Here is a 23,298-nt window from a genome sequence, read left to right as displayed (position 1 = left end):
AATAAAAAATTATACATTTTATAACTTGAATTGCTTATAAATTAATTTAAAATTTCTATGATTTATTTATGATGATATTTGTCTCTAATCTGTTTATGACTTATTCGTGTGACGATATTTACCTCTACTCTATTGTTTACTTATATTGTCTATAGGTGTGTGCCTCAATTGCCCTAATTGCAACAATCTCTAATCTTTATCCATGCTCTCTTTTTTAGGTAAGCTATGAATACCATCTCTCAGGACTTCATGCTTCATAAAAAGTGTCCAATCAACTAAATAACATTCTTAGGTTAAACTTGCTACCAAACGAGCAATGTACAAGTGCGTGTACAATTTCTGACATTATCACATTAAATGTTAACGCACATAAACATATATGACACATGACAACATGTGGTTAATCATAGTTTGTTACACAAATGCATGTCACAAAAGAGCATACAATACTTATCACCAATTTTTAAGAAATGGAGTGACCTAGAGCATGAAAACACAATGTACTTAGTCGCTCATAAGCAAGACCTATGGAATATATCTATATATAAAACTTGTCCACTTTTCCTTGGACAAGTTTTCAAAAAGTGAAGAAATTATATTCACAAGCATTGCTGAAAAAACAAGCTAAAGTGGTAAGTTTTTTTTTAAAATGATGGGTTGTGTTTAGTTATATGCTTATTTAGTAACATGTAAGGATTGTCTATATTGATATGTTTTTTGTTTTTTTAATGTAAAGGGAAAGATCCTAAGGAGTCATGCGGCACTTAGAGACAAAGGCAAAGGCACGATACCCTTGAGTGAGGAGGATGAGGAACAAGATCATGTAGAGGAAGATGAAGATGTTGAGAAGGCTGGAGCACTTGATGAAGATCAAGAAGAATATGAGCATCAAGAAGACAAGGAAGAAGAGGAAAAGATGAGAAGGGCGGCATGCGCTTGGATAATTTAGGAAAAGATGTGGAGGCTAATGTTGAGGCAAGTGAGTTTGGATCAGATGATGTGTTAGAAAATATGTGATCTAGCATCCATTCTTAGTGTGATTTCCTTAGTGATACCTTAGAGTATCTTGTTCTAAGGTTAGAAGGCTCATTCACTAGAGTAACTGGGTGTAGGTCTAGTAGATACCTTCCTATGATTGGGGCATCACCTTTTAGGTGAATCTGGTGAGAAATCTAAGGGAGGTGGAGAGATTCAAGGACCCTAGGTGCCTTAGAGTATCTTGTTCTAAGGATACAAGGCTCATTTACTAGAGTAATTGAGTGTAGGTCTAGTAGATACCTTCCTATGATTGGGGCATCACCTTTTAGGTGAGTCTGGTGAGAAATCTAAGGGAGGTGGAGAGATTCAAGGGCCCTATGTGCCTCCTTCTCTTGAGCCTATATAATCAGGGTCTACTACTCACACTTAAGAGCTACAAGAGAGGTGGAGAGATTCAAGAGCCCTAGGCACCTCCTTCTCTTGAGCCTAGTAGATACCTTCCTATGATTGGGGCATCACCTTTTAGGTGAGTCTGGTGAGAAATCTAAGGGAAGTGGAGAGATTCAAGGGCCCTATGTGCCTCCTTCTCTTGAGCCTATATAATCAGGGTCTACTATTCACACTTAAGAGCTACAAGAGAGGTGGAGAGATTCAAGAGCCCTGGAGCCTATATAATGAGGGTCTACTACTCACACTTAAGAGCTACAAGAGAGCTAAGTGGAGAGTATAATGCCCATGCTTTGTGTACTTGCTTAGTGATCAATATACTAAGTGGTCCTTTGTGGAAATACTCTCCTCTTTGCATTTTCCATTGGCATATGTCTATGTGATGCTTTGTGACGACCTTGAGTATACTCTATTGCTCATTGGTTACATCGCATTATTATCCAAGTGGTGGCATGTGTTGCTTTAGTGGTGTGAGTTTGTCTATGTGATGATCATGTCCATTGCTTGATTCATTCAATAACTAAGCTCACACCATGTCTTTTAACATGGCAACATACCTCCTTTCCATGGGAATGTAATCCTTCATGAGCTGATAGAAACATCTTAGTGATTGTGGGTGTATGTGTGATTCTCATTGAGTTGATAGGTACATTCTCTATTATCATTGAGTTGATAGGTACATTCTCTATTATCATTGAGTGGTATTCTTTGTGAGATTCTCATTGTTGCATTTGGGATTGATTCATCACTTCATTGGGTGGCACATTGGAGTATAGAAGAACGTGCAAAGTGAGTCCACGTATGTGCAAGTCTCTATGTGAGCACAACATTCTTTGTGAGTCTTGCTTTGAGATCATTATCTTAACTATCTCTCTCATTCTCTTAGTGAGTGGCACATTGAGAGATTAAGGGAGGGATCATCACTTAGTGGGTTCACATAAACATTAGAAGAAGGGCATCTCTATGTCTATGTGAACATAGAGATAGAGATGCCTATGTCTATGAGCAAAATCTTGTTCAGAACATGACATTGATGGTGATTCCATTGTGAAGAGAGTAGAGTGCACCAATATTGAAGCATTGAAGCTAAAACCTAGAGATCCTCTTCAAAGCCATCATCAAGTGGTAACTCCCCATTGATGGTTGAAAGCGTCAACATTACAAGGTATCATATACTGTTTTTCTTCTAAGTGAAAACAGTGAAAAAAACAATCTTTTTGGAGCTCTCCATTGCACTTGTGTGTGCATCTTCTTCAAGTTTTTTCTTAGGGCTTCTATAGACCAACTCAGGGCACTTGTGGTGGAGCCCAAGCTTGAAAGAAACCCCCTACATTATGTGCCTTTCAGCTCATCCAAAAGCAAAGGGTACCAAGTGGATACTGATCCGACAATAAATAAAGAAATTGGAGGCTTTCAACTACTTGAATCAGTAGCATACGGGGCGGTTCTTGTACGGGTTTCCGCAGCCCACTTTGTGGCGGTTCGGATGAGAGCAAATAGTAGCAAAAAAAGCGCATTCTGAGCGCATATCCCATCGTGTTCCCCACATAGGTTCTGCAGAAACTTGTACAGCAACCAAGTGCTAATTGGGTGCTAATCAGCACTTAATTAGGTGTATTTGATTGCAAATTGGTGGTAGTCCCTCTGGCGCAACCGACGACGGCAGACTATCTTAAGCAGAAATTCGGCGCATTTCCTCCACGACTTTAGGAGATTCAGCTCTCCCCAATTTGCTCACCTTCCTCCTTGTTTATAGGAGGGAAAGTTTAAAGTTTAAAATTATCTTGGTGATTAACATTTGATAAATTCTAAGGTGTAAAAAAGGCATGTACACATAGTCTCTTTGTCAGCACTATTTCATTAGCCTAGCTACACAATCCTACGTGGGCATTACACATCTTTGTGATAAACACCTTGTAACATGCTCTAGCACTATAAAGACCACATTTCATCTTGCATTGCTTAGTGAAAAGAGGGCTGAGGGGTTCAAGTGTGTGGTGTAATGCCAAGGTATTTACACACTAAAACTAAAGCCCAAATTGCACTAGCTAAAGAATCCAAGACTAGGTTCAAGATCGAGGCCAATTCACATTATCTAGAGTGGTCAAAGTTCATGTGTACACACATCTTCACTTATTTAGTGAAGGGATACTTGAGTAGAGCATTTCTGGGTGAAAATCCAAGCTCCATTGTAAAGTCCTAGAGCTACAAAGGACTTCCTTATTTGTGTAATACTCTGTGTGTGTGTGTGTGCGCGCGCGCGCGCACGCACCGGGTTGAGTAACATGGCAATCATGGTGGGACAAATGTTTGAAAAAACTGATAAATTTGATGGCTCCAAGTACTGTACTTGGTGCATGAAAATGCAAATGTGTCTCATTGAAAAATACATGTAGGGAGTGGTTAATGGAACTGAGAAGAGACCAATGAGATCAAGATCTCATCACTAAGTGGACCAATTTAGACTCCAAAGCATTCTCTCTCATCATTTGTGGGCTAGGTGATAGCCAAATCCATCAAGTAAGCTTAGCAAAGACTTCGAATGAAGCATGGCTTAGGCTCAAGTCCATTTTTGGGCAAACCAATGTAGCTGTTAGATTCTTCTCAAGGAAGAAACTTTATAGGATGGAAAAAGATGACAAAACCAGTGTTGCTTCTCATGTAAATGGCATTCGTTGTATGATTAATCAACTTAGTGGTGTAGGTGTGACCATTGATGAAGAGGAGGCCATCTACGTGTTTCTCTCTAGCATGCCTCCTTGTTATAAGCAGTGTGTCTCAGTGATAGCCAATCAAAACAATCATACTTTAACCTCAATAGCTTATGCCCTCATTCTAGAAGAAACTCAGGTTCCAAAGCTTCAGCTCCTTCAACACCAGTTCTCCAGTGGAGCATGCCTATTCCTCTACAGTCAAGGACAAGAAGACCAAGGTGCCTCAAACTTGCTACAATTACAAAAAGAGGGGCCACATCATCAAAGATTGCTTCAAAAGGAAGAAGGATGAAGAGGAGAAAGAGAAGGGCAAGGCAAAGCAACCTGAGAAGGAGGAGGCAAACTTCTCCAACTCATTATTCTAGCAGTTTGTATGACATTTTTTTAGCCCGTGGGGCAATTTGTTATCTTAGTGTTAGCTTAGTGATTTTTCTATCTTAGTGGTAGACCTGATCCAAGCACACCCTGCGTGGTATGGATGCTTGATCAAGGGAGGGTGTTAGAAAATATGTGGTCTAACGTCCATTGTTAGTGTGATTTCCTTAGTGATACCTTAGAGTATCTTGTTCTAAGATTAGAAGGCTCATTTACTAGAGTAACTAGGTGTAGGTCTAGTATATACCTTCCTATGATTGGGGCATCACCTTTTAGGTGAGTCTAAGGGAGGTGGAGAGATTCAAGGGCTCTAGGCGCCTCCTTCTCTTGAGCCTATATAATTAAGGTCTACTACTCACACTTAAGAGCTACAATAGAGCTAAGTGGAGAGTATAATGCCCATACTTTGTGTACTTGCTTAGTGATCAATATACTAAGTGATCCTTTGTGGAAATACTCCCCTCTTTGCATTTTCCATTGGCATATGTCTATGTGATGCTTTGTGGTCACCTTGAGTATACTCTATTACTCATTGGTTACATCTCATTATTATCTAAGTGGTGGATGTGTTGCTTTAGTGGTGTGAGTTTGTCTATGTGATGATCTTATCTATTGCTTGATTTATTCAATAACTAAGCTCACACCATTTCTTTTAACATGATGATGGTAGCGACAATGGCCAACCATGCCACTTCAATTGCTCATAGTCGCTTTATCGTTAATATGAATGTTAGTTAAAATGAATGTTGTGTATGCAGAGAAGTAACGTAGAAGGTTTGCAGTTTGACCTTGCATCCAGTCTACTTGATGTGATAACAATGCACTTGTTGCCATTGAGTACATGTATGAACATGTGCTTCAAACTAGATACAAAAGGATACAACGTAGAGTGCCTCCTCAATACACATTGTAATATATTGAAGTAAGGCACATTTGTGAATCCATGGTAAGCCATCAATTTTTCAATGCTTTGATATGTATCATTGCTTGCTATTGTAATCACTAAACCCATGTCACTTTACAGTCTCTTATGTGTCGCATTTACAAGCCTCCAAGCAAAGCATAAATTTGAGCATCCCAAACTATTTTATGTCTATAACACTAAACACACTACCCTTTAGAAGAAATCAAAATATGGAAGGGTTAGGCAAGGTACAACTTGACAAAAAGTATCATTCACAATTGCACATTTTAGGAACTCATTATTTGTTTGCCCTAACATTCACGCTAACATGATGGTGACATGTCTAGGAGGTTGGCAACGAGGGAGAGAGCCCTCGAAATCGATTGTAAAGACCTTCAGAAGAAAAACAAATGTGGTGCTTGACCTATATTCATGAGCTAGAGAGTTTACAAAAAAAGGATCGCTCCAAAGGATTGTGTGTAATGTGTGTAGATCCAGATAAGGAAGATGATAAATTTTCTTTAGAAAAATTGAGTTTACAAGATAACTGATTATGCATAACAATGTTATCAAAAGAAGCTCTCCCTTTTAGTAAATTATACTTCTTTGGAGTTGGTTATAATTGCCAGGTATTTAATAGGAATTATGTTAAATCTAAAATTATGTTGCTAGTCCGCCCTAGCCCATGAGACACCAACCACGATCCTCCCATCAAATCTAGATCCAAGACATGCTCCACTGCCACAACTTCCCACGTACCCCGACACAGAAGGGGGCCTCTTGGCCATACTGAGTAACCCCATGCTCTACATACTTGAGAGAGGTGTACCTTCTACTGAAGGATGTGATGTGCCCCACATGCTTCATATTCTCAAGTACTCCATGATGAGAGTCTCTTGTAGTAGTGCTTATACGCTACGTACTTCCCCATGATAATCATTGTATCAATCTCTACTTTTAGAGATGTACTTGTTTTGTTTTTCCTTGCCACAATGAGACATACCATGGATAGCATTGTATCACTTTGGTCTCAGAGGCCTATTGGATCTTTAGGATGTTTATTATAACTTTCTTTCTTTTCTCTCTTCCTCCTCGCTCCCTCGGCTCCTTTATCTCTCTTCTCCTCATCTTTCTTCTACCTCCCTCTCTTGTCTGTCTCTTTCATAATTCCTTGCCTCGGTCTCTCCATTCTCTATCTCCCTCCATCTATTGTGCTCTCTTCTGTTATAGAAGGGGACCTCTAAGCCATACTCAGCGACCCCACTCTCAACATACTTGTTGAGAGAGGTGTACCTTCTACTTTTAGAGATGTACTTGTTTTGTTTTTCCTTGCCACAATGAGACATACCATGGATAGCATTGTATCACTTTGGTCTCAATGGCCTATTGGATCTTTAGGATGTTTATTATAACTTTCTTTCTTTTCTCTCTTCCTCCTCGCTCCCTCAGCTCCTTTATCTCTCTTCTCCTCATCTTTCTTCTACCTCTCTCTCTTGTCTGTCTCTTTCATAATTCCTTGCCTCGGTCTCTCCATTCTCTATCTCCCTCCATCTATTGTGCTCTTTTTTGTTATAGAAGGGGACCTCTAAGCCATACTCAACGACCCCACTCTCAACATACTTGTTGAGAGAGGTGTACCTTCTACTGAACAATGCTATGCCCCACATGGTTTATATTCTCGTGTACTCCATGATGGGAGTCTCTTGTACTAGTGCTTATACCGCATGTACTTCCCCATGATGATCATTGTATCAACCTCTACTTTCAGAGAGCTACGTTATTTGTACTTGTTTTGTTTTTCCTTTCCATGATGAGACGTACCACGGATAGCATTCTATTACTTTGGTCTCATAGACCCATTGGGTCTTTAGGATGTTGAGAGTCTCTTGTAGTAGTGCTTATACGCTACGTACTTCCCCATGATAATCATTGTATCAACCTCTACTTTTAGAGATGTACTTGTTTTGTTTTTCCTTGCCACAATGAGACATACCATGAATAGCACAACGTCGGCAGGTTTGCTCCACAAGCTCGTTCAAGCAACTGTAGCAGTATAGTTAAGTCCACTTTGGCGGGCTTGGCTATCGAAGGGAGTTCTACGCCATTCAACAAAAAGATCTACTTTAGTAAGTATGATGTTAAAATGGATGCTATTGTGGTCCATTCTTGGATTCACCAATTTTTATCATATGTTGATGTTGTTACAAGGATTGACAATCTAAAAGTGCTTTTCTCATGTGCACATTGTTGTCCTTATGTGCAACGTGGACATGCTACTACTCCCAAGTACAATGTAGGAACCCTAGGACACTAATTCTAGTGTTTTTGTGAGCCTTTTTGGAGGACATGTTTGACCAAATTATTCCATTAGTTGGTTTTGCACATTTGTGTAACCCTCTCTTGTACAAGGACGATGTTGTACTGATTGCATTCGGTGGTTGTTACGCATATGCAAGCTTCCAATGAGGTCATCATGTTGGTAAAGACATATAGAATGCATGGGTAGAGTTTCAATGGAGTCTAGTAATTCTAGCTAGGTATGTGCACATCGAAGCATGCAAGCCCACTCCGAAGTGACTCCTGGAGGATCGAGCGGAGCTAAGGTATCATGTGGTGGATTTGCAAGGTCCCCAATATCCTCTCCCTGGGTTGGGAAGAAACTAGTGATGGTCGGGTGGCGAGGAAGGAGGGGTGGTGGCAATGGTTGACACTTTGGTAGTAGCTTATCTCTGCTTCTTTGCGAAGCTCTAGTAGGAAGAGTCCAAGATAGCAACACAAGTCCTGGGAAGTATATGGTGGCAATGGTTGACACTTTGGTAGTAGCTTATCTCTGCTTCTTTGCGAAGCTCTAGTAGGAAGAGTCCAAGATAGCAACACAAGTCCTTGGACTCTTCCTACTAGAGCTTCTTTGCGAAGCTCTAGTAGGAAGAGTCCAAGATAGCAACACAAGTCCCGGGAAGTATATGATCCTGGATAATGGGCCAAATGCTCACAGAAGTGATAGTGGTACCTCCTATGGATCTCATAGTACACTGGGCATCAGTGAATAATGCTCCTCTGTCTAGACCCTTGTGTGTGGCATAATCTATAAATCCTCTCCTCCCGAGGTCTTCGTATGAGCTCTCCATCTCTTAATATGAGTTATGCATGCCGTGTCTAATAGATGTTGAATGAAGACATCCTCTGAGCATGATGAAATGCTCTCTATAGGAGTGCATCTTCAATGGGAGCTCTGAAAGTGCAATCCATGTCTGGTATGTATGTTAGGCTAAGGAGGTTGAATTCGATAGTCCGGTTGATGTACTCATGGAGAAGCTAGAGAAAACGGGAGTCCAAGCTATATTAAAGAGGTCCGGGAGGTGGTCCATCTCAAGCCCATGTCTTGAAAACCAAGTGGAAACTCGGGCGTATCATGCTCCAAGTGTCACCCTCAAGTGCGAGTTGTTGTGAGGACTTTAGGCCAAGCCTCGGGTATCTATGGGGGCTCATCGTGCTGATGTGGTGGAGATAGGTGACTATTTAAAAAAGTGTGTCCACCACCATTGGGATTGCACAACGAACTCTCTTGAATGATCACATGTGGGAGTAATGTTTGCAAATCATGCAAAAGAACATCATGACCCAGGGCCTCTCCACTTGCTGCCAATCTTGCTTTGATAGATTCTATCCCCCAAAAAGGTGCTCCATACATCAAGGGTAGTGTGAGGAGCGTGCCAAAGAGCCAAACCTTCCTCATGGGCTCCTAGAAATGGGCATGGAAGCACTATCGCACCCAAAGATGCATATCCTTGTGTCACTCTAGTGTGTGTTGTTGTGGTCATGGTAAAGTGGGGGCCTTAAAGTAGCTCCGAGGTACATATATGATGGGATAATCTCCACCAAGTCTGCCCTATACATGAAGTGCAAGTTGGATGTGTATACCAATGTGCAACCAATCGTGATCATCCTGTAGTTATTAAGGTCAAGTGGATCTTTGGCTTTAAGAATGAGGGTGATGGTGTTAGTGGACTAAGAAGGTGGGAATCCCTCACATGGCTATATTGAACAGGTAGGCTAGTAAGGGTGCAAGTGTATCATCGGCAAGGGAGATGTAACTCCACGGTGAGTCCCTCATGATCCGATACTTGCCCATTACATAGTCTACGAATGGTTGTGCATGCCATGCCTAGTGTGAAGAAAGTGGAGGTGGTGGGGCGAGGACAGAGAGCAGAGGAGGTACAGGCGGCTAGTTGGGGATGTGATAGAGAGTGTGCATATGAGTACCAAGTGTGTAGGCATGTGATGGGCATGGGGGGGTTGTGCTCACAAAGTTCTCTCCAAGTTTCCTTGCAATTAGGCCCCAAGAAGACTCGATATAATTCATCCTCTTTCCAAGTGTAGAACTCTTATTTCTTGCATTTGGTAATGCGAGGGAAAGAGGAAGAATTATACAGACTCTTCATGGGGCCTAACTGCAAGGATGCTTGGAGAGATGGTGGAGAGAGAAAGAGAGAGAGAGAGAGAGAGAGAGGGAGGGAGAGGGTGAGAGTGAGACAGGAAGGGAAAGAGAGATGGGAGGAGAGAGAGAAAGGGAAAGAGAGGGAGGGCGGAAGGGAGGGAAAGGGCTGGAGACACAATGTTCACATCTTAGAGAGAGAAGGGTTGCCGACAAAAGTTCCCTCCACCAAGCTCCCCCAAAATACACTCCCTTCTCCACATCAAATTCCCTTGTTTAACCACTATATCTCACTGGAAATTTTACAGCTATTATCAATATTTCATGTTCGTTTTCTTGGTGCAACACACCATCTGATTTAAGGCTAGCAATTAGCCCCTTTACTTGAACATATGTCATGGCATTACTCCATTTTTAATGTATCCCTTTTCTAACCCACCTCAACCTAGGGGGGGGTGGAAAGGTAAAAAGGTGAGCACCCTCCCTACAAGGTCTAAGAAAAAATAAATAAACCTTCCATCAAAAAATATTTCTAAATTTCTACTCTTAAGAAGGAAAATACAAGAACAGTTATTTAGAAGATTGAGGGAAATGAAAGGTCATGGGAGAGTTTTCCCACCCATGGGAGAGCTGCCACTAACTAGCATTCAACGGGAGACTCAGCCCATATCGCACTCTACAGATTCTAGAAACTAAATGTACTTTAAAGCGCATTATGTACCTCTCCTACAGTTTAGAGTCGGGGCAGTATACACCCACCCCCCCCCCCCCCCCCCCCCCCCCCCTCCCTTCAAAATCGACTCAATCTGTACCTGCCTTCGTACCTGCCTTCAAATTGGTTCAAATGGTGCTGTAGAGTTAAGACTATGTTGGCCTCAGGCATATCCTTATTTAAACAGTCTCAGCTCACCCTTGGAAAGTAAAATGCTTCTTTATTGATTACCAAATTTCAAAAATTTGTCTAACCGATCCCATCACAAGAGCTGACAACAGTATGCTCTCAAGAGTTGACACTAATATGCTGTTGTAACAAGTGCGCTTGTTGGGGAATTGTCATGCACGGTGGAAAACAAGCTTTGTCAACATGAGCCGCACATGTTTACTTGAGTAAAGGAACTCGTGTTTTGAATAAGTCTCAAACATCCTCAGTAGAAAACCTATATGGCAACTTATTACTCAATATCACAAGGTATAAGTTGACCATCCCTTAAAAGACTGCTCAAGAACTCACTTCGGTCAGCACTCCCTTGTCATTCTGAAGGATTTTAGTACATATACTGTGTGTGTGTGCATGTGTGTGTGTGTGCGCGCGCGCGCAATCGGTTCGTCAGGGCTAAAACAGTGGTTTCACAACAAAAACAAGTGTGTGTGTGTGTGTGTGTGTGTGCGTGTGCGTGTGCGTGTGTACGTGTTGATGATGTTCGGCAAGCGCAACATAGCCCGCTTCATGTCTACTATCACAGAGACTTTCTAGCGGTCGCAGCATTGCCGTTAAGGGCCTTAGGTTAATTTACATGGAGCACTTCTGTTCGCCGAAGATGCATGGGGGACTTAATATTCTCAATATCCACATTCACATTCTGGCACACAAGGGAAAAATGATGCTTGAGTTCATGCAAGGTGACCAGCCCTGGGCTGTCATGATGCGCCATTTGCTCTCACATTTGACTGCTGTTGCCTTTGGCTACTGGCGGCCAACTCAATGGGATTTCCTTCTTGGACACATTGATGGCAGAGTTAAGGGATGCCCTTTTGTGACCCGTATGCTTTCTGACTGGAAACACGTTCTCTCTCATCTTAAATAGACTGGACGGGACACTCTTGATGGGAACTCTCTGCGTGCTGAGAGCTTGCATTGGTCGAAGGTGTTTGCACTTCCACTGCCTTTGCAAGAGCCCATACGTTCATATTTTATTCAGTCAAAAGGGATCCATACTGTGGGTGATGTGCTTGATGATGCAGGAAATGCATTGTCTTTTCCAGCAGCAGTCAGACAGTTTGGATTGGGCCTGCACTATCGCTCCCTTTGGCATGCACTTTCACAGATGCTCCAAGACTTTCAGCCGATACCCCGTCTTGAGCTTACGCATCGACTCAAGGACTGGGCCCTCTACTCTGATGATCCAGGCTGCGGTCCGTTGCTGTTAGCGGATGTTACGGTAACCAAGTTGTATAAGGTTTTGCTGCCACCCCTTTGGATTTCAGATCATGCAAATCGCATTTGGTCTATGACTCATGATGCACATTGGTGGCAAAGAAGATTGCGGCATCTCTGGGCTTGCAAACTGCCACTTTGCCAACGAGTTTTCTTATGGCGGGTCATGCTTTGGGAAAAGTCATGCTTGGGGTTTTCCCACTTGGACAGGTTTTGGCACGCAGACACATCGGCCCATCAACTTGTCACAGATGTATGGCCCTGCCGGAGTCCATGGCCCATCTCTTTTGGCATTGCCCTGAGACTCATGATTTCCTTCAGTTTCTTCGGCAGCTTCTGCACGCACATTTCCCCAGTGCTTCCTTCAACAAGCTTTACTGGCTATTTGGAGTTCTCCCTGCTGGCAGGGGTATGATCTTTTTTTCACTTGGGTTCGCTACTGGGCTCTTTGGACTCTATGGAAAGACAGAAACCATAGAGTATTTGCTGATCCGCCTCTAGCTAAATACCACTTCTTTCGGGCGTCTCTGCGACAATAGTTCTTCGACTGTCTGCGTGCCCATGATGTATATTACCCTGCATACTTGTCATACATTGCTATCTTTTGATGTTGTAGCTGCATGTCCTCTTTCTGGGGACTGCTAACTGTAACATACATACAAATAGACGTCACCAAACAAGTGTGTACGTGCCACGCGGGTGTGCATGCATGTGTAATGAGAGAGAGAGAGAGAGAGAGAGAGAGAGAGAAAGAGAGTTTGTCATAATATCTTTCACATAATGCCATTATATGTAGCAACAATAAAGTTCTTATTCAGAGTTTTTGCTTATTCAGAGTTTTTGTCATAGTGTCTTTCACATAATGCCATTATATGTAGCAACAATAAAGTTCTTATTCTTTCATGGCTTTGAGGTAAATCTTAATGGACAGATGGAAAAGGCCATCCTACGTGCTGCAAAAGCAAGAGTAAACCTTTCATCTTCTGTCAAGGATCTTTCAATGACTTTTATGTTATTGAGAGCCTGCAAAATGCACAAACCACATGCTATCAGTAAATAAAAAACATCCCCACAACACCCCCCCCCCGCGGCCGCGACACACAAGCTACTTGTTCACAGACTGTATTTTACAAGTTATAACGTGTGCCCAGTCTGCTTTTACAAATTTCTTGACAAATCTAGTTACCAGCCAGTATTGCAATGTAACCTAGCTGAAAGACTACCTTGCAATAAATTAATGCGCTGTGTGATCCATTCTCCAATCATCTGCAATGGAGATGAGTTTTCAATGGCAAGCCAGGCTTTCCACAAGCCTAACGAAGCAGCAGAGTAAACCGAAGCAAACCCGGAGCAGAGACAGGTAAACCTCAGACGGGTGCCTTGGATACTTCGCAAACATATTCCGTCTATGGTAGTGAGGTTTGATTGAATCACAAGTCTATCAAAGAGGCATCAAATGAATCTAGATTTGCTCTTAACTGCCACCAAATCCCAACAAGAACTTGACGAGTACAACTGCAAAGAAAAACACACAACACTGCCGAGTCTTGAAGAAATAAGGTAAAAGGTGACTCTGCAGATTCCCATACAGTCGAGCTTCAACACCAATAAGCATGGAGGCAATTGACAACCTCAATGCAGGGCCCAATAAATGAGGCATCCCCAGATTAGCAGGAAGGGCATTCATCAAATCATATGCTGACTGCCACCTGTGGCTAATTAATTGAAAGAAAAGAGACCTTGTAACTACCCAAGAGAAAGTAGTGCTATCACAGGGCCCCGATGCGTCTACAACCACAAGATCGAAGACACAGGCAATAAAACTTGATGCAGCAACAAGCATCTCTGCCTTCAACAAACTTTTCAAAATCAAAAGGTGGGGGTTGAAGTCCCACAGCTAGCAAACCTTCACCTTCAAGTCTGCCCCTTGGCCGGCTTTATGGTGACCATCTGCTTCCCCAATCTCCCCAAAGAGTACCATGAGATTCTCCTGCAGATGGGTGTCGCGAATGGCAGGTGATTTAGTCCCCACTTCTCACCGGGGACAGTCTCCACCACGGCCCAAGCTGCCAGACTCACATCCCTCGCACTAATCATCCCATCTCTGGAGAACCTCCCATAGCAGTTTGCAATTCCTCACCTTGCCAGGACACATTTTCTCCATTGATGAGAGTTCTTGCAGCTCCAAAGCCAGTCCTTCAAGTATCACCAGATTGGCCACCTTACATGGGCGCATCAACACTGATAACCATAGCCGCCACGACAGAGCAACCCTGCCCCTAGTATCCCGCACAAGACAAACCCCGTTGACCCACTCACCGCCCCCTCCCCCTCACAAGAAGGGAGGTCCTCTACCATCTCACCAAGGGGACTGAGTAGGAGCCACCGCTGCTCGAGCCCAGATGACACACCCCAAGCCGATGACAGACCCATTGCTGCAACGAGATTATCTGGCCCCTCAACCCGAGGCACAGTTGCCTATTCACATTTTATAAGGACCTTTCTTTTCTTGACTAACAGAAGGATATCCTCTCTCTCTTTTTTTCACGGAAAAAGGGGGGGGGTGGAAGTGGTGCGTATTTGCTTTAACTCCATAAAGCATCCCTCTTACTCTTTGTGTTTGCATGATTGTTTTCCCACCTTACTTAAAAGAGTCTATAGCCAAATCAACGTTACTGGGTAGAACTGGAGACATCTGTTTAGTTCTTCACAGTTATAGTCGTGTGGAGATCTAGGATTACTAGATCAAGGATCTACAAGTGCAAGAACTCCAGGGCTGAAACTTGTTTACATGAAGGTGAAATGTGAAACTACTATTCCTGGCTTCAGTAGGCTAAAGGAGTTTTGGGAATGTTTTCATGTTAATGAGAAGTGCATGTCAATGAAATTTCCAAGACGAAAGCAAAACCAGTCGAAAGAGAAACAAAATTGTTCGTGAAAGTTGTATGAAGTGCATTCAACCAACACCTTACCATCGACAAGAACAAAATCTTAACTGTAGTTTCAAACACTAGACAGTACTTTTTAAGCTGCATCATTTATTTCTCATAATGCAATCTCTGCCACGTACATACACAAATACAACTGGGAGAGCATATACCCAAATTCTATCAATTGTGATAGTGCAAAATCATCTCAGTATGCTTAAAAAGGGCATAACTACCTGCGGTAAGACCGAAGTTTGAAGCTGCTAAATAATTGGTCTGAAAAAAAATGCAGCTTTGAAATGCTTTGTACATCCATACCTTGATATTTGAACGAGCTGGAGCATTAAATTTTGTGGTGGCAATGGCTCCGACATCAATGACATTATTCACATTTCCCCATCTGTCTACTTCAGTCGGCAGACTGTGAGAATGTCTCCATTGTCCTCCAACAATAAATTTGTAGTAATACCTATAGACATAGAAAGCGATGTGAAAAAAACAATACAACTCAAACTAATTAGATGACCTACATGATCTGCAATCACACTATAGGGTTGAGTGTCACGAGCTTGACCCCTTGCTTGGAGATTTATTTGGTACAAGCTTTGGTAGATCGAAGAATGTCTTGGACTTTGTTTATGCCCTCCTAGCTTGTGGGAAATAATTTGTGCATGTGAACTGTTTCCCGGTGTGGACATTGCCTAGGTTTATTGCCTGCGAATGCCTACAGAACCTGGGGATGCCTTGAGATCCAAAAGGTGTGCGTGCTTGGGTCTTGCAAGTGGTAAGTATTAACCCGAACCCTTATAATTCAATTGAATTATTATTCTGGATATTACCGAGATGTAGTGTGCAGGCGCTCTTGGGAATTTGCTAGGAGGCTGTCCAGGCTGATTGGAAAACCCCTTTTGAAAATTTGGTGGATTTCTTTTGGATATGCTTTGAAGAGTCGAAGGCTCTTGAAAATCGTTTTAAAAGATTCTTTGAAGACTATGAAGACAAAGTAGGCCCTTGATAAAGCTGCAGAGAGTTGCTAGGTGGCAATTGCTAAGTGGCAAACCTATCACCAACCTTGTGAGAACCAGGCTACTAAGCAGCAAGCCTATGACCAATTTTGCAAAAAATCAGGTTGCTAATCATCGTATGGCAAAACTGTTGTGATTTAATGTATTGTTAATTGAGCAGAGGATTATGTTCTCCAAGATACACATTGCCAGTTACATTGGTATAACAGTTCTACTTCCTTAGACTTGGTTATTTGCTTAGTTAACTTGCAACAATCAAACTTACACCAAGTAAAGTGGTGGACCACTACTTTGCAAAATGAACGCCATGAGGCAGCTCGTGAAGTACAAATTTCAAAAATGGAGGCCTTCACACACCAAGTTCAGCAACTCTGATGAAACTGTGGAGTTAAAGGCCCCACATGAAGACCCGGAAATACAAGAGGTATAGGCTGCCAAGAGAAGAACCACCATAAACACTCAAGACCTTAATAGACCTTAATATCCCTTTGCCCGTAGTTCTTACTTCCAGTAGGTTTAAATAGACCTTAAATAAAGGAGATGTGGAGGGCTAAATAGACCTTAATATCCCTTTGCCCGTAGTTCTTACTTCCAGTAGGTTTACAATGCGAGTTATGATGACATATGCTAGTTCTAGTTATGATTACAACAAGTTTAGATTAGAGAGGTGATGCAGGTAATATTCAGCTGCAAAGGGAAGATGTTGTGAGCACAAAGTGAGCTGTGAGACCCTCCCCACCCCCACCCCCCCTCCCCCGCTGCATCCTGTCCACCTTCACCCTCTCCCTGCCTGCCTGCCCAGCAGCCTAGCGCCTCTGCCAGCCTCCGCCTGCGTGCAGCCCCTTCCGCTCTCCTTCTCTCTTGCTTGCATGCTGCCCCAATCCCTTTCCTCTCGCCTGCACCCTCTCATCCTGCACCCCCCCCCCCCCTTTTTTTTCCTCCTCCCGTCTGCCTTCTCTCCTCCCCCATCCTCCTTCCTCGTTTCCCCTTCTCACCTCCCCCCCTTCAGTGCGGTTATCAGTTCTCGAGCAGCTCTTTGTGCCGGCAAGTTTTGGCCTCTTCTAGTCTTGAGCCCCCAAGAGGACTCCATACCATGACAGTATGCTTCCCTCGCCTTAGGAAGGAATACCTTCCTCTCCTCTCGGTGATAGGTGGTGCTATCGGGAGAATGATGGAATCACCCTCCACCACCACTTCGGTTCTTGCTCGGGCGGATTCCATCCCTTCGTATCTGCATAGCCTCTCCGGAGATAGTGCCGCATGCCATCTCTCTTCCTTGCCTCCAAGGAGCGCCTATTCTGTAGAGAGTAGAGTACTCTGGCCGCCTAGGCCAATGCTTCATATGCAGGCAGATGGGGCATCTCGCTAGAGCTTGTCCTTGTCGTCGGTCCCGAAGACCACCCCCAGTGGTCCCCCACTAGTCCCATCTTAGATCCTCTTTAGGGGGGTGGGAGGGAAGCTAGCCCCCAGGCAGCATAGCACCAGGATCCGGCCACGACTGATACTGATGCCAGAGAGTGGCAAGCCGTTGGCTCGAGACGGAGCCACCAGCCAACTTCCAAAGCTCAACGGCACCGCCGAGCGCGCTAGACTGGCAAAGCACAGGAGGATATAGTTCATCAGAGAACCGTTTCAAGCATTTATCTCAACAACCACCCGACGGCGCACCCCCCCCCCCCCGCCCCCCAAAGTTACCTCAAGGAACCCACCTCCAGCCCCTCATGTTTGGAGGCCATTACCTTGTGGATTCCTCCCTTCCTCTTCATTCTCCCACGCCTCAACCATCTCCCCCCCCCCCCCCCCAAACCTTTGTCTCGGGCTCTCCCCTCAGCAGCTCCCCCTGCCCGTCTTCTTCGGACCCCACTCTGAAACCTCCAGAGCATTTCCGCTCCCCTCTAGCCGTGCCAAAACTGAAGCGGTGGCAGCTGACAAGTTCAATCCACCACTTGATTCGTCGCTTCTAGGAGCCTATTGAGATGACCATCGCCGTCTCTCCGGTGAGGGCTCTCTTGCCAGAGTCGCCAGGTGGCCCCCCTAAGGTTCTAGGGCAGCCAATGGATTACAACAGTCGACCAAGGCTGGTCGACTTGTTCCGTGCTGATGTGGGAGTGGGCTGTCCATAGTTGTCCTGCATGTGCTTGATGCCGGAAGTTCCCTCTTGTGCTAAAGATCATCCACAAATTATGCATATATGTTTTTTTTTTTTTTGCTTTCATATTGTACTAGAAGAGATAGGTGCTAACAAGTGGAGAATCCCTGGGCACCCGTGAATTTGTATTTGGAAGCAGACTCCTTTTTGGTAATCTAACCGTAAAGCGGGAGAGGGAAAGGGGGGGGGGGTGAGGGTCAGCCCATCTTCTGGCCCCTAGTGTGGTGTACTGTGCAGAGTTGTCATCTTCTTTTATCTGGCATGCTTATGTGTATTTTCAGTTTTCATGATTGATAAGATTTCCGTGTTACAATTGCCCTCCCGTTTACAGTAGTACCCCTTCCCCCCTCCTACAAATACCTGCATTGTGACAAGTGGAGCCCAGATTATGGTTATTCCCGGACTCGAACAAAGTGGCGTCACATGGAGGACAGGATCCACGCCCACCTGGCGTGTCTTCATCCTAGGACTAACTGTGATTACTCCCCGTCGAAACCTATGCCCAAGCCTCTTCGAGTGGAGGGTAATTCTGATAGTTCCCGCTTCCCACAAAGATTAGATATGCAGATTGCCTCAAGGAACATCTAGGGTTTGGGGAGGCCGGAGTGCTTTTAGAGGTGTGACGTCCTTAGAGGAGATCTTCATAGTGCAGCAATTGGGGAACCCATTGATATTCTCTTCCTCCATGAGCACTATCTTTCAGAGGGACATACCCACAGCCGCTACGGGAAGATTCTACCAAGCAGGAGTCACACTTTCTGGTCTCCCTCTTTTGGCACCTCCAGGACGTAGGGGGGAGTTTGTATTTCTGTCAGCGAGTAGCTCTTGCCCGCAATTGTTGGCTCACGCATCATTGACACTGGTCCGGGCTCAACGGGTGACCATAAAGATTGGCAAGGATTGTGTGGGCTTTTTAAATGTATATGCTCCAAACGCCACTAGAGGCACAACCACCTTCTGGATTAAAGTTCGCCAATCCCTTCATCGGGCCGACTTTTGGTGTATGAGTGGGAACTTTAACATGATAGAGTCAGCACAGGATAGAGTCAAAGGAGGCATGGTAATAGTTTTCTTGCTCAGAGTACTCTGCATGGGAGGAGCTGATCCTAGCTCTTAGGAGGCAGGACCTTGGCACTTACCAGAGTTTGAAACACAGCCTCGAGAGTCTATGCTTCTTGAAGTCTGACAAGAGAAGCACCGGTCACAATCTCTCCAGACTTGATAGATTCTATGTGGATGAGTGGGCTTGCGGTCATAGGGTCATGATCGGTATTTTGGCAAGCACTATTTTCTCTCATCACGCTCTAGTAATTCTCTCTCTCTCTCTCGGATCCCTAGAGTCAGGACAGCACTTGAGCACTCAAATCCCTGACAGCCTCATGCAAGACTCCAAGATATGCAACACGACAGAGCAGATATGGGAGGGGCTGGATTTTCTCTCAAGATTTGCCGCAGGCACCTTGGATGCAAGCCTAGGTGAGATTTAGCAATTTACTACAGAAGGTAGCACAAAGAAAATTGGCTGGATTCCATGAGCAAGAAAGTGAAGACCCATCACCCTCCTCTGGAATCCCTACAAGATTTTGGCCAACACCATCAACCGAAGACTTCAGCCCTTCCTCCCCGACTTGACTCATGATACTCAGATAGGTTTTGTTCAGGATCGAAGCATTCTAGACAACATCTCCACTTTCTAGGAGGCAACAGCTTCGGCCAGGATGCGCCAACAAGTTCTCATTGTGCTCCTTCTGGCTTTTGAGTTTCACCTACGATAGAGTTGATTGGGGCTTTCTGGAGAGGACAATGTGCCAAATGGGATTTCAGGAGCAGTGGATCCGTAGAGTTTCCGGACTTTACTCGGCCTCTCATAGTGAGGTTCTCATTCAGGGAGCCATATGTGACAGATTTTCCCCTTTCTCACTCGGTCCGACGGGGCTGCCCTCTAGCACTCTATCTCTTTTTATTTGTTGTTGAGACCATGAGCAGTTTTCTCTCAGCTCAAGAGATTGGGCTCCAGGGATTGTGTCCCTATCCATGCATAGGGGTAGCTACTAGACTCATAGTTGGCAGATGACATAGCAATATACTTATCAAGAGATGTGGGGAATCTTCAGAGATTTGTAGAGGCGATAGAGATTTTTTGTCGTGCATTAGGAGCGCAAATCAACTGGCACAAGTCGTGTGGATTTTGGGTTGGCTTGGCATCCTCACCAAAACAGAAGTTAGCCCCTCTTCTTTTTAGCATTCAGAAGAAGATTCTATACTAGAGTTCAGCGAGGCTTTCCTTAGCTGACCCGGTGGTGGGGGCGAACCAGGTTCTTCTTGCCACCATGTGGTATATTACTTCTTGCTAGGCCTTCTCACCGGCCTGCATTGGTCAGGTTCAGCAGTCGATCCACAACTTTTTGTGGGCTAGCAGTGACGAGAGGCTTGCCTTGGCCAAGGTGGCTTGGAGAGTGATCACACAATCGCGCCACAGAGGGGGCCTGAGCATAATCAACCCTGCCATTCAAAGCCGTGCCCTTCCGGGCAAGCTGATTGTTAGCGAGCCATGGAAGCATTGGAAGGATCTCCTCTTGGTCACGATATCCGCCCATACACGGAGTCTGCGGAGGGGAGGGAGGGTTGGCTTGTAGAGCACTAGATGGATCTTTCGCCCAGCTTTTGAGGACAGATTTGCGGCTAGTCTATTACGAGCTTGGGATCACCTCAGGCCAACACTCCAGCAATCTGTTCCGGTATCCTCCAAGGAGTAGTCGCCAATGGCCCTTGATTTGGAACCCTTTGATCCGTTCACCTAGTGGTCACATGCTAGGGGCTCGGCCTCATGTATACTGGAGAGCTCTGAGCACGGGCCCTGCTAGATCCCTTGGAGATTAGCTTACATTCAGACGGCTCCCCCCAGTGGCTTAGCAGAGAGGCCTGACTGGGATTCAGGGTAGAGACAAACTCCGCCTCGACATCGATTCTAGCCATTCCTCGAGAGTGGCTGATCTCGATACTTGACCCTATGGCTGAGAGTGTTTACCAAGCATGATATTCTCCTGGCAGTTCATGGCACGGATGAGAGCTCCACCTTTCTCACTTTTTTGATTGGACTTCATGGTAGATTAATGAGATCAGAGCCCCCCTTGGAGGACTTCAAGGGATATGCACACTACAGAGGGTGAGGCTAATCGGATTCCATGCACATGAGTGGCATATTGACCCACCACCGGCCAAGGTGGCTAGGGAGAGACTATGGCGTTTATGGATTGAGAGAGCCGGCCCATCACGCGCCTCCAGTGGGACCCGGGGAAGTGGACTTGGTGTGATCCTGTAGACAGGTGTTAGGCAGTCATCTCCTGTCTGTACCATCGTTCTCACATAGGGCCTTTGTTGTGGGTGTGCCCGCCTTGTACCTTTTCTCATTTTCCCCATCTCCCCGTATTTTCCTATTTTACTGGTTGTGGGGGGGCTATAAGTTCTGGCCACCTAGATGTGTCATGGCCGATTGGAGGACTTTTTCCTAGTCGTGGACTTCTGGCTATTGTCGGCCGGTTTATAGCTGGCCAACCAACAATAGGGGGGTGGTATAAATACCACCCCTGCCCCCACTCCATTGTGTCAGTACTCGGCTTTCTACTCCTCTTTGATCACCGGTGGCAGGCTCAGCACCATCACATGGGAGGAGCTTGTGCCTATGGTCTTGGACCAGGAAGAGCGTTTTACAAACCCTCCACAGGGCGGAGGTTCTAAGGCCTTGACTCGCCAGCGGTCACAAGGCCGCAGTAAGGGCAAAGGGAAGTCTTCACAAGAGAAGTCCTTCCGAGCAAGAGCCCGACTTGGATCGTGACACCTTGAAGGCAAAGAGGACATGTAACAATTGTGGCGAGAAAGGCCATTATTGGAGAAAATGTCCTAAGCGGAGCACCGAGAAGGGTGCAGATTCCTCAGCAATAACTATGAAGACTCCGGCTTTTGTGCAATTGGAGATTATGGACACCGGCATTTCATCTTCTTCGAGCACAGAGACAGTTGGACTCACCACTAGGGACACTTGGGACTAGATTCTAGACAGTGGTGCTTCCAGGCACATGACTCCTTCCAAAGAGTTATTACAAGATCTTCGGAGGCACATAGGTAACATCTTGATTGGTGACGAGTCCACTATCCCTATTCATAGTGAGGATAGGTTAGAGATCGTTCCTGATGGCAGAGGGGGGAAGCATTCCTCCCAAGTTCTTTTCGTCCCATCTCTTGGTTTTCATCTATTGTCAATGCATGAGGTTTGCAAGACTGGTGTACGGGTGGACTTTGAAGAGCATTTTGTTGCTCTCCAGGACAAAGCGACAGGCCAGATTGTATGGGAAGGCAGAGTGGAGAATGGGATCTACAAACTCTCAGCACTCTCTCTTACAGGTTCTCAGTTAGGTGATGTGTGGCAGTTTCGTCATGACCACTTAAATGTGGATACGCTGCAGCACGCTTTCCCAAACCAGATGGTGGATGGCTTGCGAGCTGTTGGCAGCAGTAGGCAGGAACATTCCAGTTCTTGCATTCGTCAGTTAGAGGAGACTTTACAAGTGAACTATGCTCTGATGTCTCATATCAGCCCAGGACAAAGAGCCTCTTGCAATTGAGGAAGCTCTTTCCCAGAGGACTTGTAGGAAAGCCAGGCAAGTGGCAGACGGTGACTTGCAACAGGAGGTGGATGTTGACCATCCTCCAGGCTTTGAGGTTCCGGGTTCAGAGGGGGTGGGTTTACAGGTTCCGGAAGGCCTTGTATGGTCTTCAACAGGTTCCAGGACTTGGCATACCAAAGTTACAGTTGATGATCCTTGTGAGTAGGTTCTTTGTTTCGGAAGCGGTTTGGTTCATTGATTTGGTTGCTAAACACCAGATTGGACTTGAGCTTCCCAGTGGGACTGTTGAGCTCATTTCTATAGGACACCCTTGAAGACTCATTGGGACACAGGATTGCGGATCTTGTGGTTTCTGCAGCGTACGAAGGATCTTGGACTCTTCTATGATACTAGAGGAGGAACAACAGATGGAGTCAAACTCCACGGTTGGAGTGACACAAATTGGGGAGGAGATCTACATCATATTATTGTTTTACCCTCGGCTCAGGAGCTATTTCATGGAGCAACAAGAGGCAGCCAACTACTGCCTTGTCGTCTACAAAGGCAGAGTACCGGGCTGCTTGC

At 44.9% G+C, this 23,298-nt stretch overlaps 1 protein-coding gene across 4 annotated transcripts in view; it reads right to left on the bottom strand.

Annotated features, from left to right (window-relative positions):
• Nucleotides 1–12,765: 12,765 nt before the first annotated feature.
• Nucleotides 12,766–23,298, bottom strand: part of LOC147610123 (phosphoglucan phosphatase LSF1, chloroplastic) — a 104,557-nt gene continuing 94,024 nt past the window's right edge. For 2 of the 4 annotated variants that reach the window (XM_086786778.1, XM_086786779.1), the window contains exons 9-10: nt 15,254–15,404; nt 12,766–13,031 (exon numbers count right to left, since the gene is read on the bottom strand). In XM_086786778.1, coding sequence (XP_086642904.1) covers nt 12,909–13,031; nt 15,254–15,404 — 274 coding nt within the window. In that variant the 3' untranslated portion in view covers nt 12,766–12,908. The remainder of the gene's footprint in view (nt 13,032–15,253; nt 15,405–23,298) is intronic. The other 2 variants (XM_086786777.1, XM_086786781.1) reach the window with 2 other exon arrangements.

Source organism: Cibotium barometz, chromosome 50 (genome assembly GCF_041138505.1).
Source record: "Cibotium barometz isolate CiBa-2024 chromosome 50, ASM4113850v1, whole genome shotgun sequence".
In the NCBI taxonomy this organism is placed as follows: Eukaryota; Viridiplantae; Streptophyta; class Polypodiopsida; order Cyatheales; family Cibotiaceae; genus Cibotium; species Cibotium barometz.
Note: the sequence above shows the minus strand (reverse complement) of the source record. Positions and strands in the feature narration are given on the sequence as shown.